The 9,674-nt window shown below is 37.8% G+C and overlaps 1 protein-coding gene across 2 annotated transcripts; it reads left to right on the forward strand.

The window, feature by feature from the left end:
- Positions 1-129: 129 nt before the first annotated feature.
- Positions 130-6,271, forward strand: PJVK (pejvakin; the record flags this gene model as incomplete). 2 transcript variants are annotated; one of them, XM_079924035.1, is made up of 6 exons in its annotated part: positions 130-373; positions 1,327-1,522; positions 2,039-2,180; positions 3,510-3,627; positions 5,687-5,785; positions 5,979-6,271. In XM_079924035.1, the coding sequence occupies exons 1-6, from the start codon at positions 163-165 to the stop codon at positions 6,269-6,271; spliced, it is 1,059 nt and encodes a 352-aa protein (XP_079780161.1). In that variant the 5' UTR covers positions 130-162. The 2 variants fall into 2 exon arrangements, with proteins under 2 accessions (XP_079780161.1, XP_079780160.1); XM_079924034.1 differs by lacking the exon at positions 5,687-5,785.
- Positions 6,272-9,674: the final 3,403 nt, after the last annotated feature.

A 9,674-nucleotide genomic window follows, 5' to 3' on the forward strand; every position in this document is an offset into this window, starting at 1 on the left:
TTGTACACTGGTAAGCTACTCAGTGAAACCATGCTTTGTATTTTTAACGTGTATAATTATATTTAAAATCAAGCAAGACTTAGTTTTATGCCTGATTTTTTTTGAAAACATGGATTTGTTATCTGAGGGTTGCAGTTCATGACGTTTTAATACTGTATTAATATGTTTGCTGCGGCTACCAAGAGCTTTGTCAAACAAGTTGGAGATGGAGGGAGATTAGTTCCCGTTCCAAGCCTCAGTGAGGCTGACAAATACCAACCTCTAAGTCTGGTGGTAAAAAAGAAGAGATGTTTTCTGTTTCCTAGATATAAATTTACTTCAACACCCTTTACGCTGAAAGATATTCTTCTAGGAGACAGAGAAATTTCAGCTGGTAAGTTTAAATGTCTGTTTGGGAGTGACTACTCATTCAGTTATATTATTGGTAATCTAAACATAGGTTGTCTGTGCTACCTATGTTCATAATATTTATGTATTTTCATTGATAAAAGCAACTCTTATTACTGTGACAGTAATAATATTGTTAACAATGCCTAACGTTTTTATAGTATCAAATCTCTTATTGGTTGAATAATTTCAAATGTATTTTATAAGATTATTTATTGTATAATTTAATTTCAGTTATTTTATAAATTGTTTTAACCAAATCAACTTAGAATATGACATAATAGTATATTTCTTCATCTATAAAATAGGGGTATTATTCAGTCTTGCCTATCTCACATGGTTAAATGTGATGAAAGTAATTTGTATTTATTTTTTGATTCAGTTACTACAGTTGGTAAGCTGAAATGTATTAACAGGCTAATATTAACATTTTAACAAATTTTTCTTATAAACACTTGTTTTTCTTTCAGCTAGCCAGTGGATCTTGATGCTTAAGTATGCTGTTGGCTGAATGAGAATTTGAGTTCATTTAAAGTACTCTAGATATTTATTTTTCTTGTTGTCAGATTAATTGAATTGCTCTTTTTGTTTTCTTTTTTGCTGTACGCGGGCCTCTCACTGTTGCGGCCTCTCCCGTTGCGGAGCACAGGCTCCGGACGCGCAGGCTCAGCGGCCATGGCAAACGGGCCCAGCCGCTCCGCGGCATGTGGGATCCTCCCGGATCGGGGCACGAACCCGTGTCCCCTGCATCGGCAGGCGGACTCTCAACCACTGCGCCACCAGGGAAGCCCTGAATTGCTCTTTTTAATCTTGGTTTAAGATGTTGCCATTCTCAACATTTGGGTAATCAAGTCTTAAATGGTAAATTAATGTGCTACTATACATATTTACATTAGATGAATTCAAGACATTTAAAATATTGATTTCCTTTTCTTAAAGGTGTTTCATCTTATCAGTTACTGAATTATGAAGATGAATCAGACGTTTCACTTTATGGAAGGCGAGGCAACCATATTGTGAATGACGTTGGGATTAACGTTACTGGATCAGATTCAGTTGCAGTAAAAGCTTCATTTGGTGTAGTAACCAAACATGAAGTGGAAGTATCAACATTACTCAAGGAAATTACTACACGGTCAGTATAATACTTCCATGTTTTTATTAAATATTTTAATTATATAAACTTCATTACAAAGAGTGCTTAAAACATTCGGGTTATATTTTATTAGAGTAATTTGTTTGATTTATTTGAAATACTGCAAATTAGTAATATGTCCAAGCTTTGGATAAGTGTAGATATCTGGAATCATTTGGTTTAAAAAATATTTAATTGCTCTGCAAAATCACTTTGGCTCTGCCGCATTTGCTAAATTATAAGATTACAAGACTTCAAGAATCTGCTTGCAGCAAATACACTAAGAGAGTCTCCTCCAACAGATTCCTATAGTATGCATGTTTTAACAAAATAGGAAGGAGAGGCAGATTATTAAATTTCTTTTGAGCACACCTTCTGATTTGTATTAGGACTGCCTTGATTTACTTTTAATTAAGGTGGATCGTGAATAGTAACACATGATAATCAAAAAATGTACTTGATTATACATAGTTAGATGTTACAGATTCTTGTGAATGTCTGTCTTCTTGATTTTAGAAAAATTAATTTTGACCACAGTTTGATACGTCAGTCAAGGAGGAGCAGAAAGGCAGTATTGTGTGTGGTCATGGAAAGCATCCGAACCACACGACAGTGCTCACTGTCTGTGCACGCTGGAATTCGTGGGGAATCCATGAGGGTAAACCATTAGACTCATTAGACTTCTCTTACTAAAAAGCTGCAATGGGAATTTTTTAAGTATTCAGTTTCTAATGAGCCTTGTGTATTTTGTCAAATGTTGAGGTTAAAAAGCTGCAATTGTATATAGGATTTTGCACACCAATGGTTTTGTTTTAGAATATGAAAAAAAATCCAAGAAAATTTGAATTATAAACATGTAAAATAATGTTAGAAAACACTAATCCTTGTGAAATAATGTGTACAATGGAGTCCCTCATATTACTATTATGCTGTTTTAAGAATACAAATTGAGTGGTTATGTTGAGTTCTTTGATTTTATTTTTAAGTGATACAGTTTTTACTTGAATTTTAAAAAGTTGAGTTTATATTTTTATATTAAATTAATTTTTCTAAAATAATATTGTTAATGGCCAAACATGCTTCATTCAATGTTAAGTTCTTTAAAAAATATTGAAAGAGGGGCTTCCCTGGTGGCGCAGTGGTTGAGAGTCCACCTGCCAATGCAGGGGACACGGGTTTGTGCCCCAGTCTGGGAAGATCCCACATGCCGCGGAGCGGCTGGGCCCGTGAGCCATGGCCACTGAGCCTACGCCCGTGAGCCATGGCCACTGAGCCTGTGCGTCCGGAGCCTGTGCTCTACAACGGGAGAGGCCACAACAGTGAGAGGCCCGCGTAACACACACACACACACAAAATGTTGAAAGCTATTTGTGTTTAATTTTTAGCTCAATTATGGTATTATTTGTCCTTGTCATTCACCTAATAATGACGCATAATAATGACTTGATTTGTTTTATTAAAATGAATTATTAGAAAGATAGGGTACAATGATAATCGTTTCAAATCTTTGCAAATGAAGGTTCTGTTCAGTGGCTACATTTAGGTGCCCACCAAATTGTTTAACATTGGATCATTTTGGGGGCATGAACTGAGTGAAATATTTACTTAATTGTTGGTAATTGCTTTGGAACAGTGGACAGAATAGGCTAAAAACAACTGTAGCACTTAAAGGCAGTTGGTTTACAGTTGAAAGAAAAACGTTTCTATGCCAGAGAGCATTACCCATGTGGTAGCACTAATCATTGGCTCTGATACAAAGTAACTGAGAAAGTAGTGAGAGGTATTTCCTAATATAGATCACAAGTCTCCGATGGACCATTAATTTGGATCTCTGCTAGAAACAGTTGAATTCAAGTAGGAGCATTCTTTGCTTGTAGGGGTGGGGATGTTTGTTTTTGGTAGGATTGTAGGGAATGTTTTGTTTCTCCAAAAATATATCCTTATGTGTTGTGCTCCTTAACCATGTTATTTAATTTATTTAATATAGTTTCATTTTATGGATGAACAGAATACCAGGGGAAGGGACAAAGCTATTGTTTTTCCAGCACACACAACCATAGCTTACAGTGTTTTCGAACTCTTCATTTACTTGGATGGTGCCTTTGGTGAGTGATTTGCATGAAACACCAAAATGATTATATTTTTAAAGAAGGATTTAATGAGAATCTCTGTCTCTTTCTGAGTGTCTAATAATAGAAGAGTGCTGCTCTCAAGTACTGTCAATATTATGTTTGGGTGAAGTAACTGGGAAAGACCCTCCAGTCCTTACTTACTCATCACCTCATCCCTGTTTCTTGGGGAAGGCTGTAGTCTTCCCACCACCCACTTACAATTATAGCTAAGAGTGAGAACACAATCCACTGACAGTATTTCCTTGACTTATATGGGAAAATAAAAAATTATCGTCTAATAGGTAGCTTTTGATGATGGCAAATAGAGTAGGTAGACAGTAAGATGTTGAAGGTGTCAAGGCATCCGAACTAGGGTACCCAAAGACAACCTTTCTTACGGTTTTCCTTTCATAGACCCAGCTCCCCCAACTCCGGACTTTCCCTAAAACCTTAAAGTTACAAATAATTCCCCCAAATTGTCACCTTATATAATACTGCAGTGCAGCTCAGTTTAAATTTCTACATTTCACGGGTTTTAAGATTATTAGACCAGCCAGCTCAAGTCTAGGTGTAGCCCAAAGGAATAGGCAAGGGAGCCCCTTAGCCATGGTGATTTATGAACATTTTTAGACCTGTTTTTGTTTCTGCAGTTCTGTCGGAGGAGGGAATAGGGAGTCCAGAAACAAATCATACTAATTAAATTCTATCTGGGACACTAAAGGGTGTAGGTTTTTTTTGTAAAAAAAGATGTATTTATTTATTCTTTTGGCCGCATCGGGTCTTGGTTGCAGCATGTGGGATCTTCGTTGAGGCATGCGGGATCTTCGTTGGGGCACGCGAGATCTTTCGTTGTGGCGCGCAGGCTCTTCGTGTCAGCACGCGGGCTTCTCTCTAGTTGTGGCCTGCGGGTTTTCTCTTCTCTAGTTGTGGCATGCAGGCTCCAGGGCACGTGGCGCTCGGGTTCCAGAGTGCATGGGCAACTAGAGTTTGCCGCACGCAGGCTCTCTAGTTGAGGTGCGCGAGCTCAGTAGTTGTGGCTCGTGGGCTTAGTTGCCCCGCAGCATGTGGGATCTTAGTTCCTTGACCAGGGATCAAACCTGTGTCCCCTGTGTTGCAAGGCGGATTCTTTACCACTGGACCACCAGGGAAGTCCAAGGGTGTAGGTTTTTACAATAATATTGATCACTAGAAGTGTAAACTGATAGAACTGATATGTCCATCAAAATTTTAAATTACATATATTTTAGCCTTATTTACACTTTTAGGAATTTATCCTATAGATATACATATATGAAATGATGTGGGTATAAGGATAGTCAGCTCATAATAGCAAAAGATTGGAAATAACCTTAAGGTGTATTATCAGCAGCTAGTTGAATAATGGTGCATGCACACAATAGAATACTGTGAAGCCATTAGGAATTATGTAGCACTGAAGATCCTGACATGGAATAATCTCTATGATATTTTAAAGAAATGTGTATCTATTTGAGCCTAAACAATTTTATATATATACATACTTACATACATATATACATATTCTTTATGCATGTAAAATATATGGAGTATTTCTGGAAGTACACACAACAGTAGTTACCCCGGGGTATAAAACTGAGGCTGGGGTCAACGTAGAGACTTATTTGTCACCGTATCCTCTTTTTGTACTCTTTGAATTTCGTACCATGTAAATGTTACCTTTTCTAAAGATATGTAAAATTTAACTTAAAAAAATAAAATGAATGGCACATACCAGAATTCAACCACAATTAAAACTCCCAATAAAACATGAGTTGTTTGGGCTTCCCTGGTGGCGCAGTGGTTGAGAGTCCGCCTGCTCCGCCTGCCGATGCAGGGCACACGGGTTCGTGCCCCGGTCTGGGAAGATCCCACATGCCACGGAGCGGCTGGGCCCGTGAGCCATGGCTGCTGAGCCTGCGCGTCCGGAGCACCCCACAACGGGAGAGGCCACAACGGTGAGAGGCCCGCGTACCGCAAAAAATATATATATATGAGTTGTTCAAATTATAACATCTTCTAAAATTTTTTTTTATAGACCTTTGTGTCACTTCAGTGTCAAAAGGAGGATTTGAAATGGAAGAAACGGCAACATTTGCACTGCTCTACAGATTGAGAAATATACTATTTGAAAGAAGTATGTCCGCTGAAGATTTTTTGCTTCTCAGATTAATACTTGAGGTTATCTCTTCAGTAATACTGTCTTAAGAATTTAAATTTAAAAGCCAAATTTCATGACTGATGGTTTAGATTCACACATAGTTATAATTGCAGTTTGGCTATACATTTTTTATTTGACTTTTAACACATTTCTTTTTTTGTCCTTTTAGATAGAAGAGTGATGGATGCCATTTCTCGTTCACAGCTTTACTTAGATGATCTTTTTTCTGACTATTATGACAAATCTCTCAGCATGAGTGATATTTCACTCAAAGAAGGGACTCATATCCGAGTTAATTTACTTAATCACAGCATTCCAAAAGGACCTTGCATACTCTGTGGCATGGGGAGCTTTAAAAGGGAGACGGTTTATGGGTGCTTTCAGTGCTCTGCTGATGGGCAGAAGTATGTGAGACTTCATGCAGTTCCTTGTTTTGATGTTTGGCACAAGAGAATGAAATAAAATGGAAAGTCAATGTATCTTGCTGGTGCTTTAGGTGCAACTGTGCCACACACCTTTCCAAAATTATCTAGGTTTGCTTTGATGAGTTGTAGCAAATTAAAGAGGGAGGGGAACAAGAAATTAACCTGTCTGGGCATCATTTTTCCCATCTATAACGTGGAGATGATAATAGTGTCTACCTCATAAATTGTCATGAGGATTAATAATGTTTATATTGGAAAAGGTTTAAATATAAAATTCAGAATATAGATATTCCTTCATAAAATCTGCCAGTCACTTTAGAAGTATATTTTGGGATTTAGTCTCATTTTACATAGAAATTTTCTAGATATCAATTTTATTTTTAGTTGGCTTTTAATTCAAGATCTAAGAATGACAAGAGTATACAAGTGGCAACTTTATGGTGCTTTAACTGTTGCCCTAGGTCTGGTAAAATGAGAAAAATGTGTTAATAATTTAATGTAATCCTAAATGTTTAATTGTGGTATCAAATTAAAAGCACACTGAGCTCAGTGTGGGGTTTTGTGTACACAATTAAAGATGACTGATAGTGGTAATGGGCTGCCATTTTGTGATGTACACATATATGTGCTCGCCAGCTTTGTCTTTATAAAAACTCACTACAGTCATTTTAAAGTTAAGGCAGCTGGGACATGTTTATTTCTTTTCTCCTTTGAAAATGTTTAAACCATTTAACGTATTTAGTTCCGTGAGACCTTTTGCATCTACTCTGTAAGACATCTGAAATTTTTTTATACACAAGCAACCTAAATTATTTACTATACACCATTTTAAAATTATTACAAAAATACTATGTTAAAGTTCCAGAAATCAAATAGTACAGCAGTCACTACTAGGCATATGCCTATGAAGTCATTAGGCAATTACGTAAATACGAAATAGTTGTATACTATATGTATGTGGAAGGATTAATATTTTATCTTTTAAACTATTTAAATGTGATTAGAATTTGAGTAAATCTCCGTGTTCATTTACCATCATCTATAATTTTTTTTTTTTTTTCGGCACGCGGGCCTCTCACTGTTGTGGCCTCTCCCGTTGCGGAGCACAGGCTCCGGACACGCAGGCTCAGCGGCCATGGCTCACGGGCCCAGCCGCTCCGCGGCATGTGGGATCTTCCCGGACCGGGGCACGAACCCGTGTCCCCTGCATCGGCAGGCGGACTCTCGACCACTGCGCCACCAGGGAAGCCCTATAATTTTTTAAAACATAAGTTTAGGGACTTCCCTGGTGGTGCAGTGGTTAAGAATCCACCTGCCAATGCAGGGGACGCGGGTTCGAGCCCTGGTCTGGGAAGCTCCCACATGCCGCGTAGCAACTAAGCCCGTGCGCTACAACTACTGAGCCTGCACTCTAGGGGCTGCGAGCCACAACTACTGAGCCCGCGTGCCACAACTACTGAAGCCCACACGCCTAGAGCCTGTGCTCTGCAACAGGAGAAGCCACTGCAATGCAAAGCCTGCACACCTCAAGGAAGAGTAGCCCCCGCACACCGCAAGTAGAGAAAGCCCGAGTGCAGCAACGAAGACCCAACGCAGCCAAAAATAAATAAATAAAAGTGATTCAATCCATTTAGTGTTTTAAAAAAAAACCACCATGAGATAGCACTAGGTATACTTGAAGTATTCAAAATCTTCAAATTGCTAATAGTAAGCTTTGGTGAGGATGAAAAGCAACTGAAACTCTCATACTAGTTGAAAAACAAATTGGTACGATTACTTTGGTAAACAGTTTGGCATTATCTGTGACAAAAAGTCTCTCCTTGATCAAACTTGTCGGGCTCTTCTGAGCCCTCTGCTTGATTAGGCCCAATAGCGCCCCCTCACCACAACTAGAGAAAGCCTGTGTGCAGAAACGAAGATTCAATGCAGCCAAAAATAAATAAATAAAAAACAAACATAAGTTTAAAAGCACTTGGTATAAAACAATGGGACAGAAAGGTTAGAATTAGAAAGTTGGTATCATAGGATAATTTCCATTTATAGCCTTCACGGTATTTTTGTTTTGGGCCGAGTATATTATGATTCAGGTGCAAATATGAGTATACTGATCAAAAAAACCTCTAGTGACTTTTATTAATATGGATATAGAGAATGGGGGCAGTTTCCAAACCAAAACATAATATTGTATTAGCAACTTAGTTTACTTGAACGGAGCGGGTTTTTCTGAGGGAAGTAAAGGGATGAAAGTTGATGATTAAGTGAGGAGGAGTTATAAAATTGGGTATAGGAATGAAGAAATATAGGGGGGAAAGAAAAGATAGTAAAGGTTTTTATTTTACAAAGTGTCTAACTGTGCTATGCATATGTAATATCCACTAATCTAGTGGTTTTTGTGTTGCCCTTGTACTTTTAAATTATAGGATTTCTAGCAGTATATTTAAAGAGGTTAAAAGATGAACAGTGAACAATGGTTTGGAAAGAGCAAGTTTCAGAAAATGGAAAAGACTTTGTTTTGAACTCAGTTGGTTTTGAATAGAGCTATTTACTGCCTAACCACACTTTCTACATACACAGTAAGTAAATCTTACATGTTCCAATAAATATGTATCCTTTCTTGGGTACCAACATGATTTTCTACAGCATCTCTTACCTCTTATTCTCAACATGTTGGACCACAATGATTTGACCATGACACAAAATCGCCATGGCACTTTACATCCTCATCTGCATCCTCATTTGATATCCTCATGTGTAAAATAAGTTCTACACATTTATCAAAAACTTGATGGCATACCAGTTTGTAATGCTCGTTCATGGTTAATAACAAGAACATTGTGAGAAGTGACATAGGATAGAGATACCTAGAGAAAGGGAGACTAAGAAATAGCGTAGCATCAATTTAAAACTATCAAGACAAAAAGTTAGGGATGGTAGATATAAAGGCCTACGAGAAGGAAGAGGCGTATAATGATGTCTGAGGGAATGCAAGAGTCAGAGCAGTACAGACTTTATGATGCCTGCTCTAAGATAGAGGCACAAAGCCTTTGGTCTGATGAAATGTCTTTCAAACATTAGTCATTGGAACAAATACCTAAGGCCAGAAACTTACACCAAAAAGTACAGAGACTGTGTTGAGGCTCTCTGACAGAGTTATACAACTAATACTTTCCTGCATGTATACTAAAGGAAGATTCCTCGGTCCTATGATTTTTATATCCTACTATCCATAATGCTGTGAAATGTATAAACAAATGAAATGTTAATTCCTGGGTCCCTATTAAATATTTTAAAAATATGGGGCACTTTAAATATTAAAAATTGGATATTTACATAACTATACATGCTGTTAAGGTTAGAGTTGGGAAGAGCTTGTGGATTTTGACATAGATGTCCTCCTATAACCTGAAGGGGAAAAGCTGCCCACTAGGATGCAGAGGTCG

This window comes from Stenella coeruleoalba (genome assembly GCF_951394435.1).
Source record: "Stenella coeruleoalba genome assembly, chromosome: 6".
NCBI lineage: Eukaryota > Metazoa > Chordata > Mammalia > Artiodactyla > Delphinidae > Stenella > Stenella coeruleoalba.